This window comes from Macrobrachium rosenbergii, chromosome 10 (assembly GCF_040412425.1).
Source record: "Macrobrachium rosenbergii isolate ZJJX-2024 chromosome 10, ASM4041242v1, whole genome shotgun sequence".
Taxonomy (NCBI): Eukaryota; Metazoa; Arthropoda; class Malacostraca; order Decapoda; family Palaemonidae; genus Macrobrachium; species Macrobrachium rosenbergii.
The window spans coordinates 64589952-64607206 of record NC_089750.1 but is presented as its reverse complement, the minus strand read 5'-3'; the positions used below and the strand labels follow the sequence as shown (position 1 = coordinate 64607206).

General features: G+C 36.2%; 2 protein-coding genes across 8 annotated transcripts in view; one reads left to right on the top strand and one right to left on the bottom strand.

The window, feature by feature from the left end:
- The window catches only part of LOC136842720 (facilitated trehalose transporter Tret1-like), a 29478-nt gene extending 27705 nt beyond the window's left edge, over window positions 1–1773 (bottom strand). Inside the window, exon 1 of the mRNA XM_067110435.1 lies at window positions 1719–1773. The gene's annotated coding sequence lies outside the window, so the exon portion shown is untranslated. The remainder of the gene's footprint in view (window positions 1–1718) is intronic.
- Window positions 1–17166, top strand: part of LOC136842721 (failed axon connections homolog) — a 19410-nt gene extending 2244 nt beyond the window's left edge. For 3 of the 7 annotated variants that reach the window (XM_067110441.1, XM_067110438.1, XM_067110439.1), the window contains exons 2-7: window positions 4155–4292; window positions 5284–5416; window positions 6452–6648; window positions 7249–7457; window positions 7913–8029; window positions 8618–9444. In XM_067110441.1, the coding sequence (XP_066966542.1) occupies window positions 4174–4292; window positions 5284–5416; window positions 6452–6648; window positions 7249–7457; window positions 7913–8029; window positions 8618–8709 (867 nt within the window). In that variant the 5' untranslated portion in view covers window positions 4155–4173 and the 3' untranslated portion in view covers window positions 8710–9444. Of the gene's footprint in view, window positions 1–2944; window positions 3126–4154; window positions 4293–5283; window positions 5417–6451; window positions 6649–7248; window positions 7458–7912; window positions 8030–8617; window positions 11483–12801; window positions 13173–14040; window positions 14174–14374; window positions 14575–15497; window positions 15707–16172; window positions 16290–16436 lie in introns of those variants that run through there. The other 4 variants (XM_067110442.1, XM_067110440.1, XM_067110436.1 and 1 more) reach the window with 4 other exon arrangements.
- Window positions 17167–17255: the final 89 nt, after the last annotated feature.

The window sequence follows — 17255 nt, the reverse complement described above, 5'->3', positions numbered from 1 at the left end:
ACATTTATTTTGTACTTTTTGTTCTTTATATTCTCAAGAATCTAGAGAACATGAAAGGGACGGTAGAGGCCACGGCTAAAGAGCAAAGCAGAACGTTATGTGTTTCCCCTTTTGTATTGAAATGCTTTCGTTACTTTCACACACATTTATATGCATATATGAGTTACATTATGTCTTTGAATGCAAGGTTTTGTTGAGTTTTGGAAGGGAGCTTGTTCGTAGGTTATGTTTTCCTTACTGAGGAATGCATTCACGATTGTATACTCCTTATGGGATGTTTTCGTATTTCATAAGAGATTTACTTGTTTTTAAGAGTTTCATAATAATAAGAGGAGGAGGAGGGGGAGGAGAAGGTCCAGTTGGCGCCGCTGAGAATTCTGTATAGGTGTGTTAAGTTGTTTTTAGGTCATGGCATAGGGTATCACTGGATGATTATTGATCATGATGAGTGTGGTAATGTTTTCCTCTCAGGCTACATCCTCGTAGAGGCAACGGCATATTGCTGAACATTATTATTATTATTATTATTATTATTATTATTATTATTATTATTATTATTATTATTATTATTATTTGTAATTTAAACGTTGGATGATTTGTAGTTGATGTCCTTCAGTAACTGGTAAAATAAATTGTCGAAGATTATAACCTTGCTGAGCTTAAAACTGCCATGTCTCATATTTGAAAAGTTTATTTTTTTTAGTACGTTTGATGCTTATAGTCTTCGTGTAACATTATTATTTTTTTAAAATATGGCAGTGCAGTACCCGTACACACATAAAGCAACTCTTTGTTTGGGTTTATTTTTATTTAATGTAAAACGACGTGACTGTCGGTGCAACAATTAGCTGGGCTGATTCGTATTTGATGCTGTTAATTTTGCGAGAAAGGTGAAACGTCGATGCATCTTTCAATAGCTACTTGTACCATTCATCCATTCCGTGATTCACAGGGTACGAGGAACACTGTACTTTGTTATTTGAAAGATGTGACTGTGATTGAGGTTTCCTTGGATTCACAGTTCTCTGTTTTTCACAGCATTAAAGTATACAAAAGCCAATGCCGTGTAACAATCGTATTGTTACATGAGTTATGATGTTAGTTTTAGGAGGTTCCTCTTTTGAAAAGTCGCAATGTTATTTTAAGTCGCCCAGCTCTGATGCCACAACGACTTGTTTAATGTTTATTTTTTCCACCATTCAGGATCCAAATACCTGTAACTATGGTGGTCAGTTTCATTGCATTTTGTTTCGTTCCATGGAAATATTATATACCTATTCGAATAGTGATAATCATATTCTTCCAGAAACTTTGTCTTTAATTTTGTGGTCCTATGATCAACGTTGCTTCCAGTTTTTTTACGGCTTTTTTCCTGTTCGGAAATTACAGTATATTGAAAACTATTCACTAAGGAACAGAATTCCATGACTTTTTGGCGGAGGATTTAGGTTACAGGGTCTTTAGATGTCTGAGAACATTCTGAGTCTGTTTTGTAAAAAGTTATCGCGAAAAATAACGTAATCGATAAACACTCAAATACTGCAATAGCGCATACCCTTGTGTACTATAGCGTGAATCCTAATTATTCTTTTAAAATGTTCAGTCTTTAATTTGACACTGATTAAAAAGCAATTTACTGCATCTTAAGTCCCAGTAGATTCACTGCAAGCCTTACTCTTATTTTTCTAGTTCGGTCACTTAATTGACGGTTTTCTTACGAGCAAATCCTCTTGCAAAAACGAGAATGATGTAGAATGCACCAAGAAAAGATTGCAACTGAGCAGTCACAACTTACAGCCGCGCGCCCACAAAAAAGCGGAAGATAGATTAAAACAAATTCAAAAAGGTAACCAAATACAGGTATAGGATGCTGTGACGTAACCTTCTGCTATTGGTCAGTTCACCTCGAGTCGTGCCAGCCGCCAATCACCGACACCTAATAGCATTGATCGATCATCTTTAGAAGGAAATTCAATACAAGGATATGGTTTTGTGGCATGGCATTGTGTAGAACAGAGACAGGGTAACAGTAATACTACTTTAAAACCCCGTTCGCCGTTCTCTTAGATTTTCCGACGTGCTGACGTTTCTGTACGCATTTGTGTGTCGGGTGTCTTTATTTGCCATTTTTTTTATCATTATTATTGTCGTCTGTTGATCACATTGCTCAGTACTTTCTTAGCAGGGTATCAAATCAACATTCTGCTGCGGTGCCTCGGTGTCGATACCCATAGTTGGGTGACGCCAATCTGCATAAATCAGTCAATGAATCTGTTGATGTGGTGTGATGTCCCAATGCCCAGTATCGGAGGCACTTTTGTTGACTATACAACTGTACGACGGTCTTCCTGGCAATGAAAACTTGAAGAATTATGTGCTACTGCCTTCGTTTTTCTAACTTTGTTGCTATTGCTTCTTATATATAATTGTTTTTGAGTTATTTTGTACTTTTACTCTGTCCTCCAGTGTTTATTATATTCATATATAAGCATTTTATCCGGTAATAGCTTTGATTTTAACTTGTTTCACGAGCATGTTTTTACAATTTGAGAAATGATGATAATTTTGTCTATTTATACGCTTTCGTGTATTACGACTGCCTCAGGAACATGATCCTAAAATTTCATTCGTTTTAGTAAGTAATTAGTTAAAAGTCGTAAGTTTAAAAGTAACAACCCAGGTTGGGCTCTCTCTCTCTCTCTCTCTCTCTCTCTCTCTCTCTCTCTCTCTCTCTCTCTCTCTCTCTGAAGATATGGGAACGCAGCTAATGATATGGCAGGATGTTTAGCGGTCAGATTGTTTTATGAACAGAATCATGTACTCTCTCTCTCTCTCTCTCTCTCTCTCTCTCTCTCTCTCTCTCTCTCTCTCTCTCTCTCTCTCTCTAGAACGATGATTACCGGCAATGAGTGACTGATAACGAAACAAATAATTACTCCACCGTTGATGACACGCATTACCCTAGCACTTTCCTGTTATCATTTAAAGAACCTCTCATGGTATCTTATCGTCGAGTTAACAGCGCCTGTGATAGTTACCATTATCAGTCTTCTGGGGGATGATCAGGAGCCGACAGGTAATCAAGATTTACATTTTTGGTGGTTTTGTGGCCGCTAACGTTTAAGGTAAGTTCAGTGCTGTCACATGAGCAGGTTTTTCCGGGATTTGAGAGCATCTAGCGGATGGATATTTTTTCTTTTCTTTTTTTAATAATGCGGTCTTAAGGGCACAGAGTAATAAATGTTTATTACGTACTTAACCAGTATGTCCCCATTCACCTCTGCCCAGTAGTTCCTCGTTGGACGGGTCTGTATAGTTTTCGGCTAGCACTCTGCTGGGCCCGCGTTCGACTCTCCGGCCGGCCAATGAAGAATTAGAGGATTTTGTTTCTGGTGATAGAAATTCGTTTCTCGGTATAATGCTGTTCGGATTCCACAATAAGCTGTAGGTCCCGTTGCTAGGTAGCCAATTTGTTCTTTCCACGTAAAATAAGTTTAATCCTTCGAGCCGCCCTCTCTAGGAGAGCTGTTAATCAGCTCAGTGGTCTGGTTAAACTAAGATATACGTACTTACTTTACCTCTGCCCAGTATCATCCCGTGTACTTGCAGGCTCACAAAGATGCACACACACATTTATTCATCAGTGATAGCTTCCAAAAAGTAGTTTTCACAAGATATTTTTTAATAGGAATGAAATAACATAGATCCAACCGTCTGGAAGCATTGAGATTGTGGAGGTTAGAAACTCAGGTACATTAGGAGAAAAATAATTGGGTATACATGTTTGCTCTGTTCATGACCATGTACAGCCTTTAAAAGGACGCTAAAGTGTTTTTAATTATTATTAATAGCCCGTTATATTGACCAATAAATAATGGCTTCTGCCATATTGGCCATTTAGGGCCTTTAAGTAGCTACTGTGATAATCAGCAAATGTTTTCAGACCACTGAAGGGCCAATGCTTCTTGTGGTGGCTATCAGTAGCCCTTTTTTTTTTTAACACCAAAAGTTTTATTTTCAGCATCAGAAACTGATTAGTTAATATCTGAAAGAATTAATAGCAAATCGTTGGACAATGGGAAGTCTGCATCTAAAAAATTCGATAAGCTTTTGTTGTTAATTATTTTTTTATTTGCTATTAATTTTGCCAACAGGTTTTGAAGACTGACCAAAATGTGGACGACTCTTTCAAATCAGCCTGCAGTCTTAGGAGTCACCACGGTGATTGCTGGTCTCAGCGTCATTTGGGTTTTCAGGAAGATTGCCAGAAAGCACAAGAGGAATCAGTTGAGGTAAGCTTTGTTGGTTCAGATGTAACTTTTTCGTAATATAAGCGTTGCTGTATGTGTGTATGTATGTACAAAAGAACAGTATTTGATTTGCAGAGCAAGTATACCATGCTCTCCTAATTACTTTTAGTAACACGCCTGCTTTAATTAATAGAAGGAATCAAACAATACTTCTGATATATTAAATAATTCTGTAATAATGATTTTGATCAATTACAGTAAGAAAAGTAGAGCTTCTGGTTTTCCTTGTAACTCAACTAGAGTTGTATTTTTTTTACCTTCCCTTTAATTACTTTTATTAACTTGTTAGAAAATACTTTTCAGGTATTATTACTTTCAGCATTTCTTATTAACATTAGTGCATAAAATGTTCATCAGTTATCTTTGCTTATAACGATTATCAGTTGCGTAGAAATGCAGTATGCTGTTCCTTTATCAGTAGTTTTATCAGGAAAATGTGATGCAATGAAAAAAATTGTTTTCTTGTTATTGCATTAATGACTTTTTTTTTTAACCCAGTGATAAAAGCAGCAGCTCTGATACTTTCTATTTGAGTAATTACCTTTCCTGAGTGGTGATAAAATTCCATTCCTGAGACTTTCACTTTCCTTTCTCTCCTCAAAAGTCGTAATAATACTCATGATTGTCTTGTATTTGCATTATTAAAAGCTTCAATAAATTTGTTCTTACCATTTCTGTAGTGACTTTAGTTCACAGAAGTTATGCTAACTCTAATCATCATACTTTTCTTTAATTTATTTCGATGTATCCCACTGATGTAATATTATCCATGTAGTTTTTTTTTCAAACTTCCTAACTACCTTTATTACTAGTTATTGTAAAATACCTGGAATCATTCCCTTTGACTACTTTTTTAAAGCATAGCAATAAATATGTTCTTATCTTCTCTTAAACTATTCTCATTAACAGTGATCATACGAATACACTTAAAAAACTCTTTACCTTTCATTGCTTTCGTTTGCTTTCTCAATAGAAAGAAGTGGAACAACGCAGGAAAAGACGTCGTTGTGTTGCATCAGTTCTTCAGGGGAAAGTATTGCATCAACTTGAGCCCTTACGCTGTCAAAGTGGAGACTTTCCTGAGACTGGCTGACATCAAATATGTCGTAAGTTACGGAGCTGTGTAGTGAGCAATAGCCTATCGTGGCATAAGACCAGCTCAATAAAAAATCAATTTTTTTTACAAGGTCATTATGTATTCTCCCATGCTTGTTTCTTCGTTGAAAAGTTTGCATGACTGCACAAGGTGGATTTCAGTAAGGTTTTGGAGAAGAGTGGGCTATGGGTCAAGGAATAATCCACTAGGTTTTGGGACGAATCCAAGATTTGACTTGAAAAGACGTATTAGAATCTTTCCTAGGTAGTGACCCTAGCAAAGTTCGGGGATCGTTCTCTAGGACTAATATTTATAGTCTTTTGTTATTTTTTACGGTCATCCCCAACGGGCTTACACTAAACACGCCGCAAAGGTGGACACATACTGGATTAAAATCCTCGGTGGTCGCCATGTAGGACAGATCCGACGTATTATAGTATTGAATGATAAAATTAAAGTCTCAGCTGATTTTTATTAGATGAAGTCAAGTCTGTTTTGCTTACCTTTGATGAAGATGATAAGTTGTCAGTTAGTGATATAAAGGGCCACCCCCCCTGTTTTTAAGTGAAAATTTAGATATTTCAAAAAGTTGAATAAGGTTTCCTGTCTTATATAGGAAATGATAAGTCGCAACTATGGGAAGTAAAGCTTTCTCTCCTTCATTTTTTATGAAATAATGATAAACTGTAGGTGGGGAAAGGAAATTTTCTATACACTTTTTCATGAATTCACGTTATGTTTTAGGTACTGAGTTGAGAGCTACAGTGGCGTGAAATCGTTTACATAACACAGACTTCTAAACAGACAGAGTTATCACTCTTAAAATTTTACTTTTCGCCGTTCTCATTATCGGGCAAATTTTGTTAAAAACACTGATGGTCCGTCGGTCTTAATTCTTCCACCCATCACCCTTCATCTGATAGATGGGATAGCCAATTATTGTAAGTATTATTATAAGGAAGATTTAGAAGACTCAGAATAAAATTAACTCAAATTGTGCTGCTCTCCTATTCAGCAGGCATTATTATTATTATTATTATTTCAGGTAGACTCCGAAATACCCTTTGGACCCAAGGGGAAATGCCCATGGATTACGCTCAACGGAGAAGAACTGGGAGATTCGGAGTTGATTGTTCAGAAACTCACTGAATATTTCAAGGCCGACCTCGACAGTCACTTGGATACCCGAAAAAAAGCTCAGTTAGAAACAGTGAGGATAACGGCGGATGAATTTGTCTTTTGGTAAGTTTAACGTCTCTCTCTCTCTCTCTCTCTCTCTCTCTCTCTCTCTCTCTCTCTCTCTCTCTCTCTCTCTCTCTCTCTCTAGAGGATAACACCAGGCGAAGTCATCGTATGTTAAGATTAATAGCATATATCTCTGTCCACTTATCAGTCTATCAATTTAGCCAGCTCTGCATTTTGGTTCACAGGGTATACGTGTATGCACACACACACACACACACATATATATATATATATATATATATATATATATATATATATATATATATATATATATATATTATATATATAGATATATGTACTGTATATATATCTATATAGTATATATATTATAATATATTCACACACACACACACACACATATATATATATATATATATATATATATATATATATATATATATATCTGTGTATATATATATATATATATATATATATATATATATATATATATATATATATATATATATATCGACGTTTAGGTTTCTTTTCTAGAAAAAGGTCCAGGTTTTGTAAAATGCTGATTATGCGTGATATATGGAGTTCATGTCCTAAGTAAATATGTATGTTACAGATTCTAATTTCATTATGATTTTTAAGGCTTGTCATCACCTGGAGGTACTGGTTAGACGGCTGTGAGAGTTTCCTCAAGTCTCAGTCATTCCCCTCCTTCCTCAACGTCACCTTTCCTCTTTTCATGAAGAGGGGCATCAAGGTGAAAGCTCGTTACCAGGGCATCGGGCATCACACTCCTGACGAAATCTATGGCATGGCAAAGAGGACTTGTGGGGCTTTAGCAGATGTGCTAGGTAAGGGGAAAGTAATCAGTGCTTTGAGCTCTCTCTCTCTCTCTCTCTCTCTCTCTCTCTCTCTCTCTCTCTCTCTCTCTCTCTCTCTCTCTCTCTCATGACAACGTTCGGATGATTTATTTTACTTTAAATTGATATTAACAATCAAATGAATAAGGGTGAGATATATCTGAAAATCAACGTACCCATAGTATTTGTAATGTTAAACCTGTTTTGAATTATGATTTTTATAACGGTTATTATTTTTGGTTGTAGACGTAGTGGTTTTGTTGTCGTTTTTAGTCGACTATCTTGCAATTTAATAATTACATTTAACAGTCGTTTTATCTTCCTTAATGTACTTCTTACTGTACTCTTCTTCATGCCTATAGTGATACAAATTTTAGACCTTACACTGGTCCATCAGTTAGTCTGTGCGAGCTCTTTACATTAAACTTTCAATTATTTCTGTTCAGGGGACGACCCATATTTCGGAGGAGAACGACCCAGTACAGCAGACTGTTCAGTTTTCGGACAGCTATCGCAGCTGATGTGGAACGCGCCCGGCTCTCAGTATGAAGCTCTTGTGACAGGCAAGTGTCTTAGGACTGTATATCTCTCATTAGTCATTAACAAATTTCTAGGATGATATTTATCTTTAATCATTCTTTAATGTTGTGTTTATACACACACATACACATATATATATATTGGGATTATAGGTGGTGGTATATATATATATATATATATATATATATATATATATATATATATATATATATATATATATATATATATATATATATATATATATATATATATATATATCCCACCACCCAATCAGTCTAGGTTCAGTTACTTGGCTGCTTTTATTTTCTGTTTATGTTTTATATTTTAGTAGATTTTCATTCAATTTAATATTTCTCACTTATATCTCGTGTCCTGTTGCCTCACTTATATCATATTTTCTAGTCATTATATATATATATATATATATATATATATATATATATATATATATATACTACATATATATATATATATATATATATATATATATATATATATATATATATATATATATATGTGTGTGTGTGTGTGTGTGTGTAATCACTAGAATTATTGAGATTGGTTGCCTCCATCAGCAGTTTTTGTAAAGATACTTCTCATTTTCATTTCAGAGGTTTACCCTTCACTTGGCGAGTACTGCAACAGAATGAAGGAAAAAATATTCCCTGACTGGAATAAACTGCTCAACCCTCCACTGGAATAGACTTTTAACACTTGTTCCACAAGGCTAGTCCCTTCATGTCACATTTGTTATAAAATTTATGTTTTGCCAGTTACACAATTTTTGGTCCTTCTACTCTACTCGCTGTTCCTATACTACTTCTTGTATCTTTTGCTCTTACAGTGCAGAGGATTTTTTGCGCCCATACAGCCCAGGAAAGTGTTTGGCTTGTATTATGGTTCAGTACAGTCCTGTAAGGATTGTGCTGATTAACAGGCTCCTTAGCGATTTTTTTTTTTTTTTTTTGCATAACTGTTCCAGTTTTTGCATTTTTTCTTTTTTCTGAAAGGATTTTCTCTGTTGTTATTTTCAAGATTGGATTTTCCTTTCCTTCTCGCAGATGTGAAGACTACGAGTATTTCCGAAAATTGTATTTATTTTTAGTGTTGTGGTGAAGTTTTGCTATTGAGACACGCCTCTTCAATTTATTCTGTACTCACATTTGTAATTAACAATAAGTTTAATCCTGTGGAATGATGCCCAAAATTTTGTACATAAATGAAAATATATAACTAGGAAAAACTGCACAGCAGGCATAGTTTGACTAAGTTAATCGTCAGTTTTAAGATAATCAGACTAGGTAGCCTACTTTTATAAAACTAGATTAATGACTTCAGCGACAGTAAATCACATAAACAAATGACGAAGAGTTGAAGGAAAGAGATATATTATTAAAGCTTAAAATTTTGTTCCATTGAATAAAGTATAAATAGCTGAGTGCGCTGGCATCCCTAGCACCCTTAGATATGGAGAAAACAAATCTTCCAGAAGAGATACAAAAAACTACCATGTGAACTTTTCTGGTTATGGGCTGAAGACTGTGTTCTTTATTTTGCTCTGTTAAGAACTTGCAGCGTACCAGGTCATGAAACATGATCTTTTCAGAGCAGTATACCTCATACAAGTAGATGAATAGTACCTGTAAGGTGCTATTTTTTTATAAAGTAATTTAAAAGATGAGCATACATGCCTTTCCTTACCTCTGCCAACAAAGTGGGACGGAAGTGATGTACTTCCCCCTTTGTTTTGTCTGTTAGTCAGTCAGTTGGTTAACTGAATCTCAAAAAGTTATGGATGGATTTTGATGAAATTATATGGAGTAGTTTTGCTTATCGTTTTAAAGATGGGTCAGGAACCTTGTTATTTTATAGCAGTGGTTCTTAACCTTGGGGCCGCTCCCCTCGAGCCCTAGGGAAAAATTAAAAATTCTCTAAGTATATTCGTTATTCTCTTAACAAGAGTCGCTAAGAAGCAGTGTTAAGTATCTCACTAATTCATTCCCAAAAGAATAAAAACACCCCTTCTCTTCCTCTTTTTTTCCATTTTTTGCTTTGAATCTGGGAAGGAATTTTACTCAGATGGAAGAGGTGGGGCGGGGGGCGTGGAGGGAAGGACCAACTCTCAGAGGGGACGTGGTAATAAAAGCTTAAGAACCACTGTTTTATAGCTTCTAAGAAACAAGTAACAACTTGACAGAAACTTTTAGTCGGGTATCATAATTAAAATTTCTAGACCCTTGAAAGAGTTTTTTGTTAACAAAACTGAGATAAGTTATCGGATCTTGTATGTAGACTTGTGTGCTCATGTATGTTTCTCGAGGTATTTCTGCACTCAGCTCTCTCTCATATGGAAGTGCTTTACTCCTGTCGTAAGGGAAGACATTTAGATGGCACATAAATAAAAAAGATTTTCATCGATCCCACATAGCAGTGGGAAAAGATGCAGAGATAGAGGAAGATAAATACAAAAAAAAAAAAAAAGTTATGTTCAGACGCAATTGTTTCGACAGTTATGAATTTAATGAAACCACTTCGCCCGTTTTGATAGTGCTGACTGACAGTTATCAGCGTAAAAAATTTCTCTTGAGATTTTTTTTTCATTAATCAGTTGCTATATCAAAACTAATAGCATCGGCTGCCATCAAATTAGACGAAGTGAGACAGCTAGATGAAAAGAACGTGATCAAGACTACTTTAAATCAGAGACCTGCATTTTTTGTCACGGTAATTGAAGCCTACTTAGTGTTTGTCTTCGTAAATTTTATTAGCAATTAAACATTTTTTTCGACGTCGATGCCACCGTGTTGTTATGCCAGGGTTTGACTCAAAATGAATCGTTATATAAATTCTCGTATGTTGGAATTCGTATTTTCACAAATTAAAGGGGTTCAGGTGAATTCATAGAAAATGGAAGAGAAATGCGTTTTCTATAACTAGAATTAAAGCTATGACTATTATTTTGTAGAACGTCTTGTCCTGCTATAATACACACGTCGTCACATTTCTGCTCTGCGAACCTTTGAAAGAGTGAAAACTGGGGTTTTAAACGTTTTCTGTATATCAGTTATTGTGTTGAATGTAGAGTGATAGCTGAATCGGAACAGACGGCCCAGTTTACTAAATTAATACCACAGAATGCGTCAGCTGAAACCGCGGAATTGATTCAAGTAAGTGTTTATAACGGAAACAGTAAACGCCTTTTCCTGGTTATCTTTCATTTACAAGTGAAGGTGGGAAAATGTATGATATTCGTTCGGCAGATTTAAGAGTGTAACATTGGTTTTCACTCACATTTGCATGTGATGAAGCTTAACACAGTGAAACTGCTCTGAAATCAGAATATAATGTGTGTTACGTAAACCTGCCAACGGGAGTTACGAAAGCGCTGGTGCACGGAGCCAGCTGCCAGATTCGGGACCACCAGTTCTATAGTAGTGTAGCAAGAAGAAGACAGCTGATACATTCGTGAAATAAAGGTAATACCGCAAGTGTAGTAAATAATGTCAATAATTTCTTTATGAACGTTTATATCTTTTTTATGCAGCCCATTTCGTTACGTCTGCCGTTTGAAAACGTTTATCAAATTAAGCTCAGCTTGAACAGTGAGGGCTTTATCACGTGCAACAGGGGAAGTACAGCATTAAACGTTTAAGGGGATTGATGTGGACGAGATTTTATAAAGCGAAATTAGGCTAATTGGTGACATAGGAACTTTTCGTAATTGACGATGGTAAACGTTTTCTTTTTTTTTTAAATAATCAATCAACTTTTTTTTTTTTTTTTTTTTTTTGCCCAACCAACCTAGTTGATTTTGCTATTCCCTGTGAACGTGCACATACTTTCAATAGTCTTAATATTAGCTTTAGTCCCAATCATTAACTTTTTTTGTAAGTTGTGCAATATGCGAGATACTGTATGATTAATCCTAGCAGTCACTGATATTGAACATTTTTATATGCATGATGTCCATAAACGTTCGTAAAAACTATGTGTCATTTTAAATAATTAAATCATTACCCCGCTCATTATAGGAATCTGGATAAAATGCGATCGACATATGACTTGGTGAAGAAAACAAACAAAAAGATACGGTTAGCTGTAAACCAACACAGTAAGGCTTTGCGTCTCTGATATGAGAGTGACGAGTTGATAGTCCTTGATTTGCGTGTGTTCTATCAGTGAAAAATTATGTCAGTGTAACCATGTAAGAATTGTGCAACAAAGATACTAAGAAAAAAAATCACGGTCTCCTTTAATATCGTATAGGTTCACATTTTTCCACCTTCCATACAATATAAAAAAAAAATAGCACGAAAGTGGTATATTAACAACAACAACAGCAATAATAATAATAATAATAATAATATTATTATTATTATTATTATTATTATTATTATTATTGTTGTTGTTGTTGTACAATAATAATAATAATAATAATATTATTGTTGTTGTTGTTGTTGTTGTTGTTGTTGTTGTTGTTGTCAGAATCTGTTACAGCTTTTGACTATTATTTAGTTTAAATATTTATTGTGGAAATAAGTACTGATATGTATTCAGCAGACCCAAAAGCAAATTCCTGTTACGTAACGCTCCTTTTTTTGAAAAGTATTCTTTCATTTCACTTCGAGGATGGCTACTTGTTTCCTTTACCTTACACAACTTTTATACCTTCCTTCTCATTTTCTTCTTATACATATTTACCTATTTTATCTAATCATGAACCCATTCGATTTTAAAAGTTATTTAAGACAATTTTGTAAAGATTCTTATTTTTTGTTATATTTTTTCGTTGCAGTTATGGCGTGAAGAAAGACACTGGAACCAGCTAGAGAACGCATACCTCTAGGTCCAAATCCACCCTAAAATTTAACAGACTCCTCCTTAGCCCACAGACCACCCATCCACGAAATTTCATTGGAAACCGTCAACAATTTGTTGAGATATCTCGTGAACATACAGACACTCTGACAGACAAACGGACGCAGATGATTCCATAGACTACCTCTTACTTTTTTGTTAGAGGTCAGTGATACATAGAATGTTTCCCATTGGCGAATATTTATGGCCCAAGAGTTGGGTAGGAAGGGGATGCGTAATTGCAACTGGAGTAGCCTTCGTCGTCGTCTCAAGGAAAATCGGAGAACGAAAGAAAATAAAACAACTTAGGTAAGTCAGAAGTTGTTGGACTTATTTTGTGGTGTCCTCTTGGAAAGAATATTTTGAATTTGTCAATGTCATTCGTTTTTTAAAGTTTTTATCCCGAGATCGATCTCTGTGCCCAGTCATTTTCTCTTATATTTTGAATTATTGTAAATTATTTTTCTATCAAGGATTCAAGAAGGGCATCTCATATCCTCGTGAGGTGGAAAAAAAATTGTTGTTATTGTTACTAGATTAATGTGTCCTTATGCCAGCACGGGTTCTTTCATGTACGAGCAGCCCGCAAAGAAACAAAGAGGAAAAAATAGAGCATTAAAAATTAACATATAAATGATGGTCTTGTGAACTTTGTCCCGAGCTGAAGTGTTGCCAAGGTGAGTCCTGACAGAAAACGCCTTCAGAATCTAATTCTTGCCGTAACCGATCTCAAACAGCATTGACTGACCTGGTTATTAATGCGTCATGAAGGTTATTTCCAACACCTACCCTGTGGGAATTAGTCAAGTCATCCCCAGTTTCACAGGTCATTGACTTGTCTTCTCCCTCTTTGCCTGACTTAGGAATGTCTGTCTTCTGTTTGGTATGGTTCTTAAAATATCTAAGCTTATATTTTTCTTTAATCTTGTCGTTTGGTTTTCTTTCTGTAACTTCAAAGTTTTTCTTGCAGAGTGAGTTTTTTTTTTTTTTTTTTTTTTTTTTGAGCCTCTCTAAGTGTATTTCTATATTATTTCCATTCCAACCGAGTCCTTCAATATACTCAGAGATGGTGCCAATTTATAGTCTACCCTCTTTTGGGTTAGATTTAGGCATTGGATGACCCAGCCCACTGGCATCTGTATGTAATATAATTCTTATGTTTCTTTTGATTTTTCAGAGCGAAATGGGACGGCGTAGGAAAGGACGTGGTGATGCTCCACCAGTTTTTGAGGGGCAAATACTGTCTCAACCTGAGTCCCTTCGCGCTCAAGTTAGAAACCTTTCTAAGAGTGGCCAAAATTGAATACGTGGTAAGTAATCGACTGTTAAGTTAACATAGTTTTTCTCTGCTTTATTTGATATGTCTGATGACTTAATATTTGACAAGATCGTATCGTTCTTTTATGAATCAGATCTGAAAGGCCAATTTAAAACTTAGCAACACTAATAACTGAAAAGCAAGCACATCAGTCAATCACTGTCAAGCCTAACTAGAACCAAAACTCCTTCAGGTAGACAAAGACAATCCTTACGGGCCAAAAAAGGGCAAATGCCCTTGGGTAACCCTGAACGGCGAGGACGTGGAGGACTCGCAGGTCATCGTCCAGTACCTGACGGAGAAGTTCAAGGTGGAGGTCGACAGTCACTTGGACACGAGAGATATTGCGCGTTTGGAGGCCGTTAGAGTCATGGCGGACGAGCATGTCTTCTGGTAAGTTGACTAGTTTTATCTAACTGACGTAACAATATCAGAGATCATTGACGCCGGGAGAGGTTTTGATAAGGTGTGATGCATTTACCCGTATGCTTACACATGTAAGAGCCCATCAAACTTGATTTAAAAAAAAAAAAACTCAAGGAAAATGTGACAAGCCGTGGGTCACATTGAGTCCCAAGAGGTATTAGAGTAAGTGAATCCTATTCGGAAGGGCTATGGTGTAAAGATGAGAAGTGTTTAAAATTGTTCAACTCCACTCTTCGAAGTAAAGCTGAATCTACATAATTTCTTTTCCGCTGACCACCTTTACTCTCTCTCTCTCTCTCCCTCCCCTTACATCTGATCTTTCTGCTTCCCGTAGTAATGGAGCATATATCACAATTACTTCTTACTCAACGGTAATTGTGGTGTGGTGTTCGCTTCTACTACATGCAGCTGCGCAAGTAAAAAATAATTGTCATGTCATTGTGTGATTTGAGTTCGTTCCCGAGAGTGAACATTATGCATAAGGATTTTTTGAAGGTTCGTTCAACTGTGGCCATTTATTGAATCGAAGAATTTGTTTCTTTACTAATAAAACTCAAACGTGGTGAGAATGAACGAGGGAGGACTCGTCATCAAGTGGAAAGACGACGAAATCAGAAAGATTTCGCTGCCGAGACCTGAAGTAGAGGAATCAAGATCCTCCCTCACCTTTCACCCATGGCTGACAATTAACTTTATCATTCACCGTTGTCGTGCTAACTAAGCATATCAACAGTTTGAAGTGTTGTAAATTGTGTTGACATTTTACCTCTCTCTCTAAAATATTTGATGTGTTTATATCAAGCTAAAGTCAAATACGTCAATGAGATTGTCTCACTACTATCTCAAAATTAGCAAAGCAGTATTAAAATTATATGTCCCTACCACTTTAGGTGCGTAATAACGTGGCGCTATTGGCTAGACAACTGCAGGACCTTCCTGACGACGCAGAATTTCTCGCGTTTCCTCAACTTCATCTTCCCCTTCTTCATGACCCGTGCCATAAGGGAGAAGGCCGTCTGGCATGGCATCGGATGCCACACGCCGGACGAGATCTTCAACATCTCGAAGAGAGCTTGCCATACCCTGTCGACCATCTTAGGTAAGAGTTGCGACGCCAGATATCCTGGTAATTGGCAGCTTTCGTTTGGTCCTTGACTGTGACTTTCTGTTTACCACTTATCATCTGCTCATTTTGGTTTTTCCCGTCTCCTGCCTAGTTGCTTTTACTTTACCCTGCATCAAGTTTCACTCTTAAATTAATAAAGCGTCATTCAAGCCTTCGTTATGAATAAAGCAGTGAGACCCTGCGGTTGGGTTAATCTAAATTATATTAATTAATATTTTGCTAGTAATAATACTATACTATTTAGTGGATTAGAATTTTAACTTGAATCCATGGCTCACTTTTATGTTGGAAGAAAATACTTTTATAGTCATAATGAGCATTACCGCCATGTATAGACAAATATTGTGTTCTTTGTAAAATATGTCATGATAACCTGGTTGCTCAGCAGAAGTGAGGTCAGTCTAACTTTTTTGAAATACCTTAATCTTATGTATTTCAGGTGACGACCCATTTTTCGGTGGTGACCGTCCATGCACGGCAGACTGTTCTGTGTTTGGTCAGCTTTCTCAGTTCATGTGGAATGTGCCGGGTTCTCACTACGAGGCCCTTGTGAAAGGTACGTGTCTTTTAAGTCGTATGCAGTGTATACAACATACAACAACAGTATATTTTTAGCAGTTCACTGTTTAACCGTTTATAGAGGATTATATATTAGATTTCGAGTCTGTAAATCGAGTTGTTAACCAATCTCATCTTTTTGCAGAGACATACCCCTCCCTCGGCGCTTATTGTAACAGGATGAAAGACACCCTGTATCCAGACTGGGACAAACTACTGAACCCACTTGTAGAATAAAGGCTAAAAGAGCGACTGCTGCTCTTCGAAATAGCTACAAACCTCATCCAGCTGTTTCACTACTTCTCTAACCGAAATACGAGGGGACCCCAGTTTGCAGAGTATTGAAGATGTTTGTGTGTTAAGGCCAGATTTTTCTATCGGTCAAATTGTTCTCACTGCCAGTACCTTTAACATTATGCCGAGTAGCAGCTATTGTTCAAGAATTGTACCTCTCAGCTTCTCAGGGAATGCAAGAAATGCCATGAGTGTTATGTTGCAATGCATGTCTGGATTTCGGATGGTTACTTGACAGGGCATTTTAGGCGGTTTAAGTTTTCATAGCAATACTGAGGCTGTTTTCCAGATAAGCAAGTACTGTACTTCAGTATTGCAAGTTAAGTTGTTATGTGTTAATCTTTGCCACGAAGAAAGCAGTTGACGTCCCTTAAAACACCAGAAGATTGTAACAATAGATTAGAGGGAGTTTCAACTCAGTGGTCTGTGTTGTGGCATACAAACTCCCATGTAAATTTAGGAGAAGGAGAAAAAGAAGAGATTGTTCTTGCACCTTCAACGTTGAGCATTATTAAAGTAAGTCTGTTAATAGTTTTGTTAGTAGAGTAAAAATTTATTTAAACAATAAATCCCAAGTCACATATATATTGTTATTTTACGACCTTATCAGAGGTTCATTATCATTGATAGATCATTGTAACTCTATATGAATTCGTGTGATTTCCTGAGG